This window comes from Mugil cephalus, chromosome 17, assembly GCF_022458985.1.
Source record: "Mugil cephalus isolate CIBA_MC_2020 chromosome 17, CIBA_Mcephalus_1.1, whole genome shotgun sequence".
Lineage (NCBI taxonomy): Eukaryota > Metazoa > Chordata > Actinopteri > Mugiliformes > Mugilidae > Mugil > Mugil cephalus.
This window is the reverse complement of record NC_061786.1, coordinates 21,418,962-21,439,170: the sequence shown is the minus strand read 5'-3', so window position 1 is coordinate 21,439,170 and position 20,209 is coordinate 21,418,962. Positions and strand designations below refer to the sequence as shown.

The 20,209-nt window shown below is 44.3% G+C and overlaps 1 protein-coding gene across 1 annotated transcript in view; it reads right to left on the bottom strand.

Annotated features, from left to right (window-relative positions):
- Nucleotides 1–625: 625 nt before the first annotated feature.
- Nucleotides 626–20,209, bottom strand: part of eif2ak3 (eukaryotic translation initiation factor 2-alpha kinase 3) — a 31,266-nt gene continuing 11,682 nt past the window's right edge. The window contains exons 3-18 of the mRNA XM_047611309.1: nt 13,080–13,274; nt 12,856–12,986; nt 12,307–12,574; nt 12,051–12,216; nt 11,215–11,340; nt 10,913–11,035; nt 10,589–10,818; nt 10,184–10,296; nt 8,807–8,929; nt 8,235–8,384; nt 6,662–7,208; nt 6,378–6,551; nt 6,104–6,277; nt 5,910–6,011; nt 3,959–4,021; nt 626–3,326 (exon numbers count right to left, since the gene is read on the bottom strand). Coding sequence (XP_047467265.1) covers nt 3,144–3,326; nt 3,959–4,021; nt 5,910–6,011; nt 6,104–6,277; nt 6,378–6,551; nt 6,662–7,208; nt 8,235–8,384; nt 8,807–8,929; nt 10,184–10,296; nt 10,589–10,818; nt 10,913–11,035; nt 11,215–11,340; nt 12,051–12,216; nt 12,307–12,574; nt 12,856–12,986; nt 13,080–13,274 — 2,868 coding nt within the window. The 3' untranslated portion in view covers nt 626–3,143. The remainder of the gene's footprint in view (nt 3,327–3,958; nt 4,022–5,909; nt 6,012–6,103; nt 6,278–6,377; nt 6,552–6,661; nt 7,209–8,234; nt 8,385–8,806; nt 8,930–10,183; nt 10,297–10,588; nt 10,819–10,912; nt 11,036–11,214; nt 11,341–12,050; nt 12,217–12,306; nt 12,575–12,855; nt 12,987–13,079; nt 13,275–20,209) is intronic.

The following is a 20,209-nucleotide window of genomic DNA, read 5'->3' as shown; positions in this document are numbered from 1 at the left end:
TTATTTACTTTTTTTGGCTTTTAGCTGTATAAAAACAGCTCATTTAGAAATATTTTATTTTAATGATTTTATTATAAGGACAGTTTCCAAAATTAGGGCTCTTCCCTGATAAGTGTGAGGCTTGTAGTCTAATTACTCAAATTAATCATTACTGTGTCTATGCAGTAACTTTTAATTAATAAAATAATACAATAATACTTTAATTCATCCCTCAGTGGGAAAGTTTTCTGTGTCGCAGCAGCATATAGTTAAGGACACAAGACAAGAATTAAATTAAATACAAAAATAGCAATTAAATTAAATACATATTTAAGTGGAACGTTGAGATTTAGACTGAAGCTGCAGTTATGTATTTAGTTACTTACTTATTTACTTTTTGAGTAGTTTATAGTGATACAAAATATTCCAAATGTTTGGAGTTGCATCTCCTCCTGTTTTCTAGCTGCATCTCTTTACCAAAATTAGACTTTAATGTGGAATAACTACTATGTTTTTATGTATCATATAAAATGCCAAGCACTGGATAAACAGTTATAGATAAACACATCACACAAACACATTGTTAATAATAACCTAGTGTGAAGCATTAATGTCGCCCACAGACCACACACCAAGGACACCAAACTGTACAAATGGTATAGAACAAGTTTATTAAATTTAGACTTATAAGAAGTCATCATATTCCAACGCACTCCTTCGCATGAAGCGCATTCATAATAACACCAACCCAGAACGGATTGATCACGGCATCGAAAACATAAATAAACATATTTACAATTGAACATGGACAGAGAAAACAGGGGGGAGTTTGTGCACAGATAACAACTAGGTGTCCTGAAGAGGGCTCTGGCTTGTCAGCGGACGGCGGGAGTGGGACGAACGATGAACACGCTTTACTCGACGAAGCACGAGAACCTATTTGGGTGATCACATTTTCTTGTCTGTAGAACCTCTGATAATTATCAGTAATGCTGTATTCAGTATTAAAAAGGTATAAACACAACTATTTACTACTGCGGGCGATCAAAGTTGGGGAAGTTTCCCTCCAACGTCCAACATTTATATAAGAATTCAGCCAGGAACTGATTTTTTATAAAATAATTTGCTTTCTGCAAATTTTGAGGGGAAAGAAGCATTTGCCTTCAATTCAAAAAAATTAAAAATCAAAAATGTATCCTACAAAATGTATTACACTGGACTTATGCATCAGTACCTTCATACAGAAACTTCATACAGTCAGATTAGTGGAGCGAGTTTTCATCTGGAGGATATTCCCTAAAAAACTGCGTCTGTGTGTTTGTAAAGCGAGGACTGATCATTTTACAACAACAACGAGTCACTGTCAGTGGGCTGGGTGGATGGATGAACAAACATCGGTTCGACTTCTTGTATCAGACACAGTCAAGACTTGAAAGGAATCCAAAAACCCTGCAGAATAATCCCAGAAAAAAACTGCACTTATTAAAAAAAACAAAACAAAAAAAAAAAGAAAGAGGCTCTTAGAAAAGTACAATCATTGAAAGCACATTAACAGTTAGTTTGCGTGATTACAAACAGGTCGTGTGACTCTCCCAGCACTTCTAATGCAGATGGAGCGTGTGGATGACGTAACCAGAATCAGGTCCAGGTCCCCGGCAGACGATGAACAGGGGGGGAAAAAAAACAGTATTGACTTCTTAACTAAGGGGGTTTGTTTTTTCTGCATCATGGGAGAGCTGCAGACCTCGTGGCTCACTGGGAACACCAGCTGGATGGGGTCAGAGCAAAACGACGACGGCACGATTCCAAAAATGTGAGGTGAGTTATCAGTTTTTTACGGGAAAAGTACACTTAACTGACTTTCAAATGGCACTCTGGTTCCTGCATGTTCTCCTCCGGTCCTACTGGGCTCCCCCAAGACACGTGAAATCAAACACTGAAAATAATTTCAAAGAGGTGACCACCACCAATCGTCTGTCTCCAGAGGTCACGCTGTAACATTCACCTATCCGTTAATGGCAGAGATGTCTCCTCCTCATTGTTCCCTCTCTCACAGTATATCACACTATCTTACAGTCGTCTCATGAAAAAGCCATTTACAAGCAATGGCGCCTTACATTATGTACAAAGATCGATCAAATCTGATTTTAACAAAGAAAAGGATATAAACAAAGTTTTCCCTTCCGTTATGTACACAGAGCAAAGAGGAGGTGTTAGAAAAATGATTGAGCACCTCAGAGTCTTTAAAGTGTAAAATTTACACTCACAAACGAAAAAAAAAAGAAAAGCGTCCAAGTACTGGCTTCAAGATCAAACTCACATTCACGCCTTTAACTTTCTATCAGGTACATGCAAAAAAGACACGAGCCACCGGCTCTGCACTCACTCAGAGGAGGCCACGGGCCCCGTTCCTAAAGGCAAAGTCAGAAACTCTTCCCTATGCAATACATCACCTTCTCTCATTTAATAAAAAAAAAAAAAAAACACACACATAGGAAAGAGGTGGTCTTTTTTTTTTTTGTTTTGTTTTTTGTTTTTTTGGTCTCCCAAATCAGGCATATCAGGCGTCAGAACACCAGTAGGTGATCGGACCAGTGACCGGACGGATCACGAGTCCAATCGGATGATCAAGCATCAAAGGCCCCTTTGGAGTGTCCTCTTGGTTTTGATACCTGAGGTGTAGTGAAGGGTGAGTGAACACTGGCTGAATGCTGGGAGCAAGCAGCGCGTCGTGACCGGACCTGGATCAGATCGTAGCCGTCGGTTACCTCCAGGTGAGCAGGTGAATCTACACCGAGTTACTCAGAGACGTTTAAAGTTCATGCTAAAGAGGTATTTGAAGGTACCACTTGAGCCACGTCTGGTCACGGACGTTACAGAACGGCTGTTGCTTTTATTTATTTTTAGTTTTTTTTGTTTTGTTCGTGTGATTAAAACTCGGGCAGTGTAATGATGGGTGTAAATGTGATGGTGTTTACCAAGGGCAGCAAACTGTGCAGGACTTTGTCTCGCTGCGCTAAAAAACGGATTCGGGTGGATTCCTGCACATCTTCTTGGCTTTTTAAAGTGATTCTTTCTGAGGCAGAGGGTGACGGAGGGCGCTGAGGTGTGGCTGGGGTATGGCAGGGACACGGGGGGGTTTTACATATTGCGTGGTGGGGTTTTCAGGTAGAGGAGGTCTGGCGCGAGGGTCGGCCCATCGAGGAGGCGCTGTAGGTGCGGGAACGCTGCCTCACGGCCAGTCGGCACGGCAGCTCCAGCTCCTGGAAGAGGGGCGTCCCCGTGATGTCGGCCGCCTCGGGACGCTCGCCGGGGCTCAGAGACAGCATGCTGCGCACCATGCTCAGCTACACACACACACACACAGAACACAACATCATCACAGCCAGGTTAGCGTGGAGTCCTGTGCACGCACGGTTCAACTTAAAGCAACACGCTGCTGGTAAAGTGGGATACAGGGATGAGGGGGTGAGGGGAGTTCACAGATTATGCTGTGGGATTATGTTAATCTCATTGCAAAGTAAACAAGTAAACGAGGTAATGAGCGACCACGCAACAAACTACGGTCTGAATCCTGGTGTGGTACTAGTTTGTAGTCCACTCATAAGTGGAATTAGAGGAGATTTGTCCAATTGCATTTAAAAAATGCATTTAAATATCATAATATTGACTCAAGTATCATGATACGTGTCGTAAAGTCGTTGCCAATACTCACCCCTGCTTTACAGTGAGTAGAATTAGGGCTATTCGTGTATTTGCCTGAATATCGTGTTAATTTGGAAGCTCAATCATTCAACAGTGGCTTTAATTGGATTAGTTCGGACACACTGTTTATCTTCATGTAGACTGGTCATTTAAATCTGACCATGTGTGTTCACACCCCACTGCTTCTGCTTCTTCTCGGCATAAACAACGTTCGAGTGTTTTTCAGACGCAGTTAGCACGTTGGGCCACTAGATGGCAGCAGGCGGCCACTCACCTCCTGCATGTTGTTTTTGGAGAAAACCTCAGGGAAGCGCAGCGATCGCACTTCTGTCAGCGTCTGGAAAAGCAGGGAGGTAAACACCTGTGAGTGGAGCTGCTAATGGCCTTTTTTAGGTCCTTTGTTACTGAGACAAAGACTTCCTGGTTAATCGCCAGTTAAAAAAAAAAAAAAAAAAAAAAAAAAAGTGCATCTGTGTGTCTGCGTGTTAGGATTCATCAGGAAAACTACCATTTAGTCTCAAACGACCACCACCTCAGCATAAAATAAAACAATCAAGTCCTAGTACAGAGAACAGGCTGAAAGACAATTTGCTTTAATAGGACTTATCTCTGCTTTAAAAGAAACTGGCTAACGACTATTTTTAATTTTAAAACTTCAGGTTGGGCAGATGATTAGTTATTTACATCATAAATAACATATAATAATAATCACTGCATTTTTTATGGCTTTGTATCAACAATTTTTTTTTTAATTAATAAGATAAAATGAAATTAAAGCAATTTAATCCGATATGTTTTTGTCCGTTTCAGCTAAAATGTCGTCCTCTAGTTGGACGTTCTGCCTGTACGTCACCATCTGGTCGTATCTGCAGTGGAAGCTGCAGCAACAATTCTCTAACTCCCCACCTAGACTCCATCATCTGGCCGACTCCAGGGCTCTCTACACTTTCTTTTTCCCCACTAATGGTCCACTGGTGCTGCCAACTCAGTGACCTACAGAGATCTTGCGAGCCAATGAAAAGGTAATTTGCATAACCCAGTTTTGTGCTGATGTAAAGATTTGGGTCACGCGTCGGTCCCTGCAGGCTTTACGTTTATTCAACTTCCATGTTTCCAGCTTCCTAACCTGGTAACAAGTTTAGAGTTGCCTGGAGTATACGAGCAACCTTCGCCTTCCTGAGATGCAAAGTTGGTTGAAAGCAGGAATGTCTCAAAAGGTATCAGGGCCAATCCAGGTATTTTTGGTTCAGCCAAGCCTGATTATTTATTTTAGCTCTGCCATAAACCAAAACCACATCTGTCAAGACGTCTTCATCTGTTTTAGTGGTTGTTGGTTAGTATGAAAGCTGACAATTCATAGAAGGGGGAACTATTCTTTATAGACCAAGACGGGTTTTTGAGGGGCGGGGCTTAACTGGAGGCAAAACATCTCAAACAACAAAGCTTGTAAACTCCAGTTAACATATTTCAATGGACTGTTTTGACAAGAATGGACGAGGAAAACACATATTTTAGAGAACATACTAATATACTAACTCACTCCCCCGAGACTTATAAAGTTGACTCTGACTGACGGGACTATATTCATCGACCCCCTACGCTCTCACTCACTGGATGGACGATTTGACCAAAGGACACAGAGGGGACGAAGTCTGGTCTGTCTTTATCAAGTGAGGCCTCTCTAACAAAGATATTACAAGAAGTAAGTGGAATCACTGTGGAGGGGAATGTAGTAAATGCAACTTCTACTTCTACTCTACACCCCTGAAACATATAACTAATGTTATGTTAGTTAGCGTTAGCATTAACGTGTAACAAGAATCCCCCAAATAATGATTAAATTAACGTAAATTCAGTCACAATTTCTTCCAACCCATAACGTTACCCAGGCTGAAACTGACGATTCATTACATATTAATCTTATCTGATATGAAATTTGCGCATTGTTGTTGATTGTCTAATTAAACCAAAGTTGTCTAGGACTGGAAGTGGCTAGTGTGTGATAAAACTTCAACTTAGTGTTTTTGATATTTTGGTTTTGGCGACATTTTCATGGTTGAGAGTGACAGTGTTCACCTTTTGCCTCCAGCTAACGACGTGACGTCACAGTGACGTAGGCCACGAAGGGGTCATTATAAACCGATTACAGACGATGAGACCACATAAAATGGTCTCATTCTAGTCTAGAGCCTTGATTATAAGCCCATGTGTTTCATGTGACTCACCCTCACTCTCTCCATCTGGGTCCTGAAAGGATAGAGCAGCTCAAACAGGATCAAACCCAGAGAGTAAATGTCCACTTTGTGAGAGTACGAGTTTCCAGAGAGCTGCCAGGACCAAAAGGAGAGACCAGACTTAGTCCTTGTTTTAGAGGTTCACATGATAACAAACACTGTAAGGGTATAATGCGCTTCCTCACCTGCTCCGGGCTCATGTAGAGCTTCGTGCCGACCTGGCCCGTGTGGCGGGTGAGGAGAGGGGCTGGCGTCAGGGCGCTGGGCTCGTCCTCGTCCTCCTCCTGGTCCATGGCCGTCACCAGGCCGAAGTCTCCCACCTTCACCACGTCGTCCATGGTGAAGAAGATGTTGGAGGGCTGGAAAGAGAAGCAGAGACCGGGTTTTTTTGTTAAACTTAAACACAAGCAACAGTTTTACCAGTTTGAGATGGGTTCAAAGAAGTAAGCTTTCCCTCACCTTGAGGTCCCTGTGCATGAGTCCCTTGCTGTGCAGGAAGTCGACCGCCTCTGCGATCTGCAGGAAGATGTCCAGACACGTGTTGTGCTCCCTCTGGTCCGGGAGGCAGCGCTGAGCCATCCAGTCCTTCAGGTTCTCCTTCCGACAGAGCTGCATCTGGATGTACAGGTACACCTGGAGAAAAGGAGAGGGGCACAGAACATCTGTAATAATTCAAAATACAGATGAGTCTGGCTTTACGCTCCAGCGCATCCAGCATCAGACTGAGTAGATTCCCCACTGACCTTAGGGGAAGGCTGAACCCGCTGGTTGGGAGGAGTTGTGGGGTGAGCCAGCATGAGCGAGGTTGGCCGAGTAGGGGTGGAAGAGGAAGTGGGGACGGACTCCTGCCGTCTGGTGTGCGAAGAGGACGAGCTGTTCTTCGTCACCGTGGCGGGACTGGCCGCGTCGGAGGCCGAGTCCGTGTCGGCGTCGGCGTCCCGGTCGCAGCCCGAGTCCTCGAACACGATGTCGAAGGAGGAGGAGGTGCAGTCGCTGGGCCCGCGGGGGGGGCACAGCTCGAAGGAGTGGGGGGTGTCCGAGGCGTCGGGGTCGGCCTGGCTGTCCCTCTCCGACATGAGGCTGTCGTGGCCGAGCAGCGGGTGGAAGGACAGGTCCGCGTCGTCCACGCCGAAGCCCGCGGCGCTGCTGGAGAGCAGGGCCTGGGCGCTGGCGGACGCCTCCAGAGCGTCTCCTCCGGGTCCAGAGGCCGGAGACACGGAGCTGGACACGGGTACTTTGACTGACAGCGCCTCCATGTTGTCGAGGAAACTCAGCGGCCAGTCGGTGGTACTGGAAAAAGAAAAAGGACTGTTGTTACTGCCGACACAGATACAATGAATAAGTTTCAAGCAATAAGTAGAGCTGGGTGGTTTACTGGTTCATATTGTGACACTGTTTCAGACCGAACCATTTTTAATGTAGCGCTTCTAAACACACATGGTGCAACTGTGAGATGTGGTCTAGACGGAAAAATCTGAAAAATGAAGTAGCACAACAAGAAGACTTTAGCCAAAAAGGTGCAGTGTCTGGGTTTTTTTTAAGGTGACCAGATGTCCCCGATTTCTGGGTATAATCCCCGTTTTAGATGACCTGTCTTCCAGCTAAAAGCTGTCCTACAATTTTAGCTTTTTATGAATGAGGAAATAAATGTTGCACACAGACTACAGTTATTACAGGAGCTGGTCGCGCTGCTATTGACATTACAGACACAGTAGTTTAAATATGTTTAAATAATAATAATAAAATAAACAAAACCGTAATTGTCCCCGTTTCTTCATTTCACCTTGATAACATTTAATTCTTTTTATCTCCGAGCTGTAAACGTATCTGGATTTCCACGTCAGCAGTCAGTGCTAACACGAGGCCATGCAAACCTGTTTTACTACTAGTGTGGGATTATTCTACAATATTTACTCATCCTCACAGTATTATAGTCCACCCTTAGTCAATCTACTGCATTAATTCTTTTCTCAACCAGTAGAAAATGTTGTGAATGCAGCAATTTAATTATAGCAGAAGGACAATGTGTGTTGGATTCAGAGCCGTTATTTTATATAATGCGTGTGCAACACATCAAATGCATGGGTGCATGATTCATGTCCAGCTCTGCCAAAGCAATTTAAAGCAACGCGGCGTCAAACTGCTTAATATTAAAATTCATAAAACCTTTTATGAGAGTCTTAAACTCACACCGTTAAATGAGACGAGAGGTGGTGTAAAGTCTGTGGAGTCCTACTTGTCGTGTCGTTATGTCTCCAGAGGGGAGGGCTAAACGCCTTTGACCCGCTGAGCTACAGCAGGATAACTGTGGCTCACCTGGCGTCTTTCAGCCACCTCTGGTCCATTTGCTCCTGCCAGCCCTCCGGGGGGCTCTCCTGCCAGGCGTTGAAGTAGCGTATAATCCCCGGGTGCTCCAGCTTTGCCAGGGCCTTCACCTCCCTCATCACCTTCTCTCTGGCCAGCTCCCTGAATGACCGCAACAAAACGTGGATCAATCCATCTTTTAAACAGATTTTTTTCCAAGAGTCTAAACAAATATCGTTGCAGAATATAAAGCAATCTGTAGTAATTTATGTATGTTGCAGTAAAAACATTTATTCAAAACTTTGAGGGATGAAAACTAATCAACATTAGATGAAAACTAATCAACAACAAAGTTAAAACACATGCAGAGCCGCTGCAGCTCAACGCTACATGTTCACAGTTGTGAGTCTAGACAGAAAAAAAAAAAAAAACGCTCATATTTGTTCCAGAAAGTCAGTAAAGCCCTGCCGTGGTTATCTGCTTACATAACGGAGTTAAAGAGATTCAAAGAAACCCCAGACAAAGGAAGAGCTAATAGCCCCCAGCGAGGAAGTGTGGTGCAGCCATGCTGCGTGAGCAGCTACCTATTGGGCAGACGGATTCTTTTGATGGCGTAGTTGCAGTCGTCCACTTTGTTGCGGGCTTCAAACACGACGCCGAACCCCCCGCGGCCGAGGCACTGCACCGGCTCAAAGTCTGTCAGGTACCTGAGGGGGAGACACTCTGGTTATCGTAGTGCAAACAAGAGTCACTCTGCTCCCGGCTGTGTGGTGCAACCTGAGAATTTTTTTTTTAAAGATAGGGATTCACTGTGGATTCAAGGAGGCTAGTTAAGTGGTGAAAGGTGATTAACAGAGAAGGAATCAGAACCAGCCAAATCCCTGTCAAGGCTGGCTGTGACTTCAGAGCTGGCAGCTAAACGGGATCCAGAAGTCACACTGTTTCACCGCCGCTGAGCCTCGTCTTAGAAACAGGCCGTCACGCTACAAATAAACATTTTATTTGAGGTATTTTACAGGTTTCCTAGAAGGCTAACGTGAAGTTGAAGCAGTGTTTACTTGGTAAAAACAGCTCCAAAGTGAGAAAATGTTTGCAGACGAGTAGGATACCGTCCCACTTTCCTCCACCCCGCCGAAGCATCCCTGCTCATTGTCCTCGGGGGAGTGAAGGCTGTCCCATTCGGAGCACATGTGATTGGAGACTTGGCTCCTGATGAACCTGACTCACACCGGCCTCAGCTGCTGCTGCAACAGCCGCACGTTTTATTTAAGGAAAGTTCTTTGGCAAAAGTCATTTGCATGGACTGTAACTGCAGCAGCTTTAAAAAAAAAAAAGGGACGGGTTTGTCACTTTAGGGCGGATCAAAGGAAGAGGAGGTGAGAGTGGTGACATGAAGAGGATATATAAAAAAAAAAACTGTGGTTAAATCTGATTTTTGGGGGCGTGAAGCCGCTTTATTCAGCACACGCGCATAAACATGCAAACTCCCATCGATCAGCCCGCAGGAGGCCGGCGACAGCTCATAAATTAACGGCGGCTGATCATATTCAGGATGTCCAAAATAGCAGAAAAAAAAAACTTCTGACAATGTCCTGACAGTGATGTAAAGTGACACTCCGACCCCGTGGCAGATGCTGCCGAGCAGGGTGCGGTCTGCCGGGACCAAGGTCATTTTGATTTGATGGCAAACAGCTGAGTTACCCAATCATGCACCGCTACGACTCTCGTCTCCCATCTCTGCCTTGTCCTATCCAGGCTGCCTGGAAGACCGCTGGTCACCATGGTAACAGTGCTGAATCTGCGGCTACACCTTGAAAGAGTGGGACCGGCGTTCGAGCGCGCGGGGGGGGATAACAACTCAGCGGACAGGTGAAGTTCTCCCGAGTCAACACAACAAAATAAATAAACGCATAAATAATAACGTGCATCTTCCGCTTAGTGCGGTGGTGGTGGTGATGTACCTGGACACGTATTCGCTGGAGCGGGTCTCCGTGGTAACAGGCTCTTTGGATTCCACAACTTCAAGGTCAAACTTGCAGTCTGTCTGGCACTGTGTCTCCGACTCTTTCCGTTGCTTTGAGGGACAGAAGGAGGACACCGCAGACACGTTAGGGAAAAGACTGGCCGCGGCGGCGAGTTGTGATTTAAATGAACTGATGTTAAAAGAAAAAAAATCCCATCTCACTTTATAACGTGGAATTTCACTGATTTTAAATTGGACTGTGACAGGAAAGTTCATGTTTTTGAGAAATATGATGAATTTGGCTGCAGCGTCTGAATTCTCATTAACATCATATACTGAGCACAGCCACCGCCACTAACTCTCAATGCGGTATTTTGGCTGCGGGCTGCGTCCTCGGGCTTACCCTCACATAGGCCACCGGGGCGGGAGGGTGGAAGAACTTGCGGACGATGTACGTGGTGGCGGCGATGCAGAAAACGATGGTGCCGAGGATCTCCTTCCACCAGGGCAGCAGCAGAACCGGGTCCTTCCTCCTGCGACTGTCAGACTTCGCCCCCTTCCCATTTATCAGGATCACGGCGTTGCCACGTTTCCCCCGGGAGCGCTTGCTGTAGGGGAAGTAGTAGCCGTTGTCTGTGGGAAGAAAGAGCAGAAATGGCTCGGTGAGGTTCGTACGCGATGAGCTGCGTTAATCTTTCGAAGCCAACGTGCATCGTTAGGCTCTCACCGTATGGATACTGGAGGACGGACAGGCCTCCATTGCTGTACTCCTCGTGGGAGAACTTGTCGTTGTTCAAACACTTGTCAAACTCATCGGAGCCGACCAGCGCTGGCGTCCGAGACGGAGAATCTGCAGCAAGGTCAAGACGAACAAAGCATTTGATCTGTTTGCCTGATCAATATGGAACGACAACAATCTCAGGGCAGGAATAACAAGAGGGCAAAGAGATACACAAGTGTCCACAAGATATCAAACAGAACCTTTGAAATGTAGAACACAGCGTCTGATGAATAAGCGAGCAGACTCACGTATTAGAGGCTTCCATTTGACGATGGGCAGTGGAATTATGTCCTTCTCCGACCCGATGGCTTTGGAGGGGAACTTTTCACTGATCCTCACTGAGGACTGGAGGTAGAGTTGCCCCTGGAACATGCCTGGAGAGCCGAGGGCAAAAGGAGCCGCTTTAAATGTACTCGTCATTTAGTGTCACAAATACAGGTTCCATTAACCCCGTTAGGTTCATTCCTAATGAACAGCAGTGATGTACCTGGGTCAATTTGACCTGGAGCATGTTAATTATATAAAAGTGTCAGAATCCAAATTACAGTAAATGTCTTTTGTATCTCATTATTAGCTCCATTATTAACCATTTCAATCAATATTTAGTGCCGTGGTGCTCTTTACCGCTCACAGATCATGACTCAATGAGGATAATTCACTAGTTTCTCATAAAACTGCATGTGAGACCTACAACTAAAACACGTTTTACCTGACATTGATGTTTTGTTCAGTTTTATTTTAATTGATTGATTGATTTTTCTTTTTATTGACTGATTATAACTTGGCACTAGAAACATTCTCCATTAAGGGTCAAATTGAGCCAAACTGACCCTGAAATTAATAATTTTCATTTTATAGATTCATACAGAAAAAATACATTTAATTATTTTTAGAATTTTTAAGTTTAAAATGGGGGAAAACAAATATAAGAACCATTTTCTTTTTCCTGCTCCTTGATTTGAAAATGTTGTGTGCATTTATGTATAAATTCTATTGTCGACTTTCATGTAAAGAACAAATAAATAAATAAAACCTCCCATTAGTGGAAAGCAGTCATCTTTAATACACATGTGTGTGAACTTACCCAGGTAAACACTGGACTCTGCAGCTTTCCGGACCTTCTCCGGATCGTCGGCCTCCTCCTCGTCATCGGTTTCGGACTGGTTGCTGTAGCCGGTGTCATCAAACAGGCTGATCGGTGTTACCTTCCCACCACCCACCAGCCAGGCCGAGGCAATGGGTGTGCAGAACTACAAAAAAATAAATAAATACAATAAAACATTTAGTCATGAGGCTCTGAATTCAACTTAACAGCTCAGAGTAAATGATGCTGGTCCCACCTGACGTTCCCAGACCAGCTGTCCATTATTCTCGGTGCTGAAGGCCATGACCTTCCAGTCGGGAACAGACACTTTGATGATGAGGTCCAAATGCTGGTTTTGGTTCTGCTGGCTCTCCGTCTGCTCCGCCTCCCTCGGTTCGTCGGCGATGACCCGCTGCTTCTCCTTCCAGGCGTCACCGTTCAACCCTTCTCCCTCCAGGAAGTTCATTCCAGGCTGCATCTCCGGAACAAATTTCAGCTCAAAGTTCCCGACGCTGAAGTTCCACCTTGGATCAAGAGGGATATCGCATGGTTGAAAATAAATCAGGGACAAGTGGTGGAAGGTTCACAAATGAATGGACAGGCTGTGATTAATATGGAGGTAATCAGTGTCAAAAATGATCAGTCTGGTCGGTGCTGTAGAGTCAGCGGATAAAAAAAAAAGGCCATCCCAGTGTCAGCTGACAGGAAATCAATCTGCGGCTCTTTTTCTTAAACACCACACAAGACACAGTAGCTGCTTCAGGTTGACTGACGCTGACAGATGGGCCGACTGAGCTAAACTCACTTCTCCATCCCTGATCGAGGCCTGATGGCTCGCACGGTCTTCTGAGTCCTCTGCAGCAGGAGCACATCCTCGGTCTCCACCTCGTCGTCCCCCCAGCGGCTGCAGCCCCCCGCCGAGCAGATGTACCGGAGCTGTGGAACATGCAGAGGGGAAATTACAAACAAGGTCCTTCCACCGTGTGAGCGAGGTTAACACTCGTGCACTGTGTATTTGGTGGCACAGACCTTGCCGCTGTAAGCCCCCAGGCCGTAGGTGGTGAGGGATTTGCCCCCAACCAGGACCGTGTCCTCTCCGATGCGGTAGGACGACTCCAGCAGGGACTCCACGCTGAAAGGCACTGCCTCCATGCTCTCCCTGTCCCGGTTCCACTGGAACAAGGCACCGTCCAGTGAAGGTATGACCATCTTATTGCCAAACACCTGCAGGAAAAAAAACAAATCTGGTTGGTTCATGGGAATGAGGTGGAAAGAGCTGGAATAATCCACAGAGTGTATTGAAAACGGGATAAATATGAGCTGAGGGACATATCAGAATATTATGATTAATTCAAGTTCTTCTTGAATGTTAAGGAAAATTGTTGTTATCTCCCTAATGCCAGACGAGTCGCCAGCGTGTCTCAGCTTTACTGGTGCACAACCAGTAAATGATGCAGCCTCTGGAGACAGGCTGCTGGGAAGTTTTAATTAATTTATTTTACTGAAAAATATTTTCATGCAAAAAAATGCACATTTTTATATGTCTAATAAATTGCACAAAGCTTTAATAAAGAAAATATTTTTAAACATGTCGTGTTGAGTTCATGTAGCCACAAAATAACGGACCTTGTCACCCATAAGACTGATAAATAAATAAATAAATAAATAAATTAATATATATTTGCCAGCCCGAGGAAGAAATCTGCAAACTGCCTCATAATTTGTGATCAACAAAACTGAAATCAGTCAATATCTTTTCTGTGACACAGCTTAAATGTTTTTTTTTGCATTAAAAACTGTAAATGAATAAATATCTGAACGCGTCCTTGAAGCTTTATGAAGCGCTGAACGTCTAAATAGTTCTCATGCTTTAAATCGAGCCAAGTCATTGATACATAAAGAGCACATGAGGTAATGCTCCAGTGTCGACAACTTCTGAACAAACAAATCCTTCACAAAATAATGAATTACACTTTTTATTATTACTGTGTGATTTATGTAACGGCTCCCAACACACACACACACACACACACACACACACACACACACACACACACACACAGACAAACACACACACTGTCCTGGATATTTTTTTCTTTTATTTATTTAAATTTCTGCACAGATAGAAAATCATTTCAACACACACACACACACACACACACACACAAAAAAAACACTTATCCACACAGACACATCCGCCCACACAGCAGCAGCAGCAGCAGCAGCTCCAGCCCCCGCACACTTGGACTCAATCCACAGAGTTGGCACCATTACACAACCAAGAGCCTAAGTAATTAACCTGGATCTTTTTAAAAAAAAAAAAAAAGAAGAAGAAGTGTTGAGCTCTGGATGATGTGTGTGTGTTTGCTGTTAGATGCTCTCTGCAGGAGGGCAGTAAGGATGACATCATTACAACATCCTGACCCTAATCCTGAGTTAACCTGCGCAGCTTCTCAGCTCGTTAGGGACACAATAGTTTTCTTCAAGCGCGTTAGTCATCAGCCTTCTTAGACGTCCAACTTATTAGTAATGACTCACATCTTTCAACAAACATTATATTTTTTTTTGGACTGATTTTCTCATGACCTGGTGAGAAACTTTTTGACTTTTTTGAGGACGTCAGTTCAGTTACTTCTCTCCCTCCTGGCACTTTTCAATCCACCACAAAGCGAAGCAGGATGATTTACTAGAGAGCAGAGCCAGGAGCAGCGGTGAGGTCATCTTTTTGTTAGGGAGGAGGGAGGAATCGGAGACACGTTGAGGATAAATTTAGCGAGGAGTGAATGAAGGAGGGGTTAACAGTCTGACCATCACATCACACCATGCTGATATGGCAGAGGGGGGGGGGGGTTTGCAAAGAGGTTTACAAAGAGGTTTACAGCAGAGGGGGAAATACTCTGAGATGCGGGTGAGTCATCGGGCTCCTGATGCTTTAATCCAGGTCAACATGATCAGACCTAAGAGCAGCTCACCTTCTCTCAGCTGCTCTTCTCGTCTACCGCCTTCCAGGTTCTGGCATATAAATGTGTTTCTGCATTATTCTGCATCGGAAAGTAGTGGAACTGAGAAAATGAACTTTTGTCTTTGCTTTCTGGCATTGAGTGACGCATACTTTCATTCAGCTCAAGGAAAAGTTAATGCTAATCTGTCTCCATCCTACCCGTGGATTTTCATTCTCTTTTAGACTTTAAACCTTTTTTAACGCAGAGTTTCTTTTTTTTTTTTTAATATCTGAAACTTTTCTTTGGTGATTCGATCAACTTTGTCTGGTACGACCGCAAACTTATCACGATTAGCGTTTGACCAAAAGTTTAAGATTTGCATCAGATTTGCAGGAATTTTCAGTGCAGACGTAACTATTCAAACTCCTCATCCAAAGTGCATTAGAGAGCTTATCTTAATTCAGCAGGGACGTCCGGTGAATTATTAACTACATCTCAGTTTTAAGGAAGGGTTATGTATCTCAGCATAGATTCAGAAAGTCTCTGAAGCTTCTGTGGGATTCAGCAGCTCTCGAATCGTGAGCCTGTTTGTTGATTACTTATTACTTATTACCTTATGACACAAGCCCAGCTATGAAAAATTAAATAATAAAAATAATTTTTCATCATTTGATCTGAAGATATTGAGATTTACATGAGCAGAAAGTTAGACAATAGATGAAAAAGAAAAGAAACTTCGGATGGATTTATTATATATTTATTTCGACACAATGAACAGTGAATGTAACTGCATTATGCAGACAAGGAAAGGCTTATTCAGTGGTCTTTTTATATTTTTATTATGTGCTTTATTCTAGATCAATTTGACAACGTGATGAAGCTGATTGATGCCTTATGTATTAATTCATTAATTCATTTAAAAAATAACTAAAAAATAAAAAAAGAAGCCAGTAAATGAGATGCTCGTTAGCAGTCAGGCCTTGATATATACATATATGTTGGGTATTTTTGTGCAGTAAAAATCTCAGGTCTTAGACATAAACATGTTACAAACACTAATAATAACAACAAAAAAACTAATTGATTGAAATTTAAATATGTTGCTCTGCCAATTAGAATAAGGTAATAAAAAAATATCTTTAAGAGATGTTGCGACCTTGACTTCATAACATGCGCCCCCCCCCCCCCCCCCCCGATCCTTTGATGCCTATGAACTGTACGTGATCAACAGCCCCCCCACCCCCCACCCCCCAACACATTTGTTTTCATTGTCTTGTCTGTTGCTTACACTGGTCTTTATTTTCTGAATGGATACGGTTATTTTTCCTCTTAAAGAAAAATAACACATATGACCCCGTTTTGCTATTTTTTTTTTTTTTTGACCTGTGGAGCATAAGAAAATATTCAAATCAGTTTTAAAATATTGTAAACACTTAAAAAATGGATGCCTCAGCACATTTTTTTTTCTTTCTGCTGTGAATTTTATAGACTCATTAATCTTTAAAGAGCCACAACTGAGACTCATTCATGTCTTACACTCTTCTTTTCTGAATGTGTGTGTGTTTTCTTAGAAAAACATCCACCATCGCTCTGAGACCAGAGCCGTTCGCTCAGATTAAGACGTTCATTTGTTTGCTGTGGGGAACGGTTTGTCTCCAGTGTTTAAGGTCAGACCACAGGTTTTGCACTTTAATACAATAAAGTGTTTATTACTGTTGTTTTGTATTATATTAAATTGGTTTCATATAACCCATTTATCACGAGAGCATTCATCCAAAATGAGCATGATGATTATTTGATGTTACGAGTCATGCCATTGTTTTCCACCCCGGGGGGACATTAGGGTGGATTTGGAGGGGAGTTAGGTGGGGAGGGGGGTCGCACATTTGTCGTGCAAGTGTCTGAAGGGGTACCGCTGGTGGTTTGAGCAAAACAAAAATCAAAACAAAACCAGGGCAGCCGGAAGAAAGATCGACTCTCTGCCAAAAATATCGTCCATCTGGCCTTTCTCATTTCCTTCGCCGGGGCCACGAGAATTATTGCTCGTCACATTAAGGCCTCGCGAGGTGATCAATGGTTTATCACTGTGGAGCAATCAATTTAGAATCTCCCATCATCCATCCATTCACGCCGCATGCCAGCGGACGTACGCCGGCGTGTGTGTGTGTGTGTGTGTGTGTGTGTGTGTTGTCCATGACATCATCCCTGGTCGGAGGCATTACCTCATCTCCCTAATCGCCCATCCTCCTCCCCTCTCATCCCTTCAGCGCCCCCCCCCCCCCCCCCCCCCCCCCCCCTCACCACCTGCACACGAGTCCTCACCTGGCACGACCCCCTGATCTAACCCCTAACTCCGCGCACCCCCGACAGCTTCCCTCCGACACCCCCGGAGCAGCTCCTTGCTTTTTTTTTTTGAAGTGATGGCTTCTTTTTCTGCAGACAATGCTGTTTGTGGCTCTGCTGTCCTTCTCTCAAACACACACACACACACACTCGGCAGGATGCAGCAGGTGACTGGCTGCATCCGTCCCGGCGTCCTGAGGCCAGCCAATAGCATGGAAGCATACCCCCCTACCCCCACCCCCCCTTAGCCTGTGATCACTGAGCAGACTGGTGTCTCAGGGACCAGACGAGCACCAATGAAACCGTTGCTAAGAGCTCAGCAGGCAGGGAGGTGTGGAGGTGGTGTGGAGGAGGCAGGAGCCGGAGGCGGCGATGACACCACCCACCCACCCCCCCGCCCCCCCACCACCACCTCACAACTCCACCCAGCAGACAGGCATTCCAGGTTAACCAGGGCCGAGAGGCCAAGGCTGGATTTAAACTTACATAAAAGTACAAGAGCATAAAAGCATCACACACACACACACAGAAGAAGAAGAAGACACACAAAGACACAAGCACACACTCTGCAGATCATAACAACTGACGTCACAGCAAGTCAGTGGGTTCAGAGCTGACAGGCGTCTCCCCTCGTTCCGCTCCGTCAGCCAAACGAAAGCCAACAGGTGAAAACGCACAACATACAAAACAGCGAGCAGACACACAAACACACCCACACAGTCAGCAGCGCCCTGTCACAACACGAGCACACACACTGTAGCGTGACAGGAGGATGCCACATGTACAGTGGGGGAAATAAGTATTTGATCCCCTGCTGAATTTGTAAGTTTGCCCACTTCCATAGAAATGATCAGACTCTGGTTTTTATGGTTGTTTACTGGTTATGGGTATAGACAGAATATCAATCGAAAATGCATAAAAAACACACAATCTAAAAGTTATAAATTGTTATGTATTTTATTAAGGGAAATAAGTATTTGATCCCAACAATTCACTTAGAATTCAGGCTCCTACAGATTGGCTGGTGCGCATGTGGCACACAGCTATGCTCAGTCAACTAATTACCAATACTCCTGATCTTAACTCGTCATGTATATAAAGCACACCTGCTCTAAGAATCAGTTTCTTACATTCCAACTTCTACAGCACCATGGGCAAGACCAAAGAGCTGTCAAAGATGTCAGGGACAAGATTGTAGACCTGCACAAGGCTGGTATAGGTTACAAAACCATCAGCAAAAGGCTTGGTGAGAAGGTGACAACTATTGGTGCCATTATTCGCAAGTGGAAGACCCATAAAAGGACCATCAACTGTCCTCGGTCTGGAGCTCCCCGCAAAATCTCGCCTCATGGAGTGAGGATGATGATGAGAAAGGTGAGGGAGCAGCCTAAAACAACACGGCAGGAGCTTGTTAATGATGTGGAAGCAGTTGGGACCTCCGTCACCAAGAAAACAGTTGGCAACACACTGCGCCATTATGGATTGAACTCTTGCAGTGCCCGCAAGGTCCCCTGCTCAAGAAGGCACATGTACAGGCCCGCCTTAAGTTTGCCAGTGAACATCTAAATGACTCAGAGAAGGCTTGGGAGAAAGTGCTGTGGTCTGACGAAACCAAAGTTGAGCTATTTGGCATTAACTCGACCCGCCGTGTTTGGAGGATGAAAAAACGTGAGTATGACCCAAAGAACACCATACCCACGGTTAAGCATGGAGGTGGAAACATCATGTTTTGGGGCTGTTTTTCAGCAAAGGGTACAGGGCAACTTCACCGCATTATGGGGCCAATGAATGCAGCCATGTACTGTAACATCTTGGACAAAAATCTTCTTTCCTCAGCAAGAACACTGAAGATGCCTCGTGGGTGGGTTTTCCAACATGACAATGACCCAAAACATACTGCCAGGACAACAAAGGAGTGGCTCAAGAAGAAGCATATTAAGGTCATGGAGTGGCCTAGTCAGTCTCCAGACCTTAACCCGATCGAAAACCTGTGGAGGGAGCTGAAGTTCCGAGTTTCCAAGAGGCAGCCAAGAAACTTGAAGGATTTAGAGACTGTCTGTAAAGATGAATGGGCCAAAATCCCTCCTGCGCTGTGTGCAAACCTGGTGACCAACTACAAGAAACGTCTCATCGCTGTGCTTGCCAACAAAGGTTTCTCTACAAAGTACTGACTTGTGTTGTGCTTGGGGATCAAATACTTATTTCCCTTAATAAAATACATAACAATTTATAACTTTTAGATTGTGTGTTTTTTATGCATTTTCGACTGATATTCTGTCTATACCCATAACCAGTAAACAACCATAAAAACCAGAGTCTGATCATTTCTATGGAAGTGGGCAAACTTACAAATTCAGCAGGGGATCAAATACTTATTTCCCCCACTGTATGTATGTGTACATATGCATATCTGTTGTCATGTGTAATACCTCGATGCAGTGTTCTTTTAGAGGTGATGCCTGTGAGGTCACAGCATGTGGAGGTCTCCATGGTTACAGATGAGCATGGAGGTTAGAGCATTAATACAGTCTAAACTGTAAAATCAAATTTAAAAAAAAATGGGGAAGAGCTGTTGTTTGATTGACTGAACCAAAAGATCTGAAAAGTAGTCAGAGATATTTTTTTTTTTTTTACAGGCTCCCAAACACAGAAAAGTAAATGGATCGTTGAATTATGAAGAAACAGCTGGAAACCTGGTGCTGTGGTTCTCATTTAGTGTCAGGTAATATTTATTTATGCTGTATTTTTTAATGAAGTCATGTTAAGTTACGTATCGTATGGCTAATGATACTTCTCAGTAAAGCTCTCAGCGTTAGCATCTTTTATTTAGCTACATTCATCAGAACTGAAATTAACTAAAACACTCTAGCACAA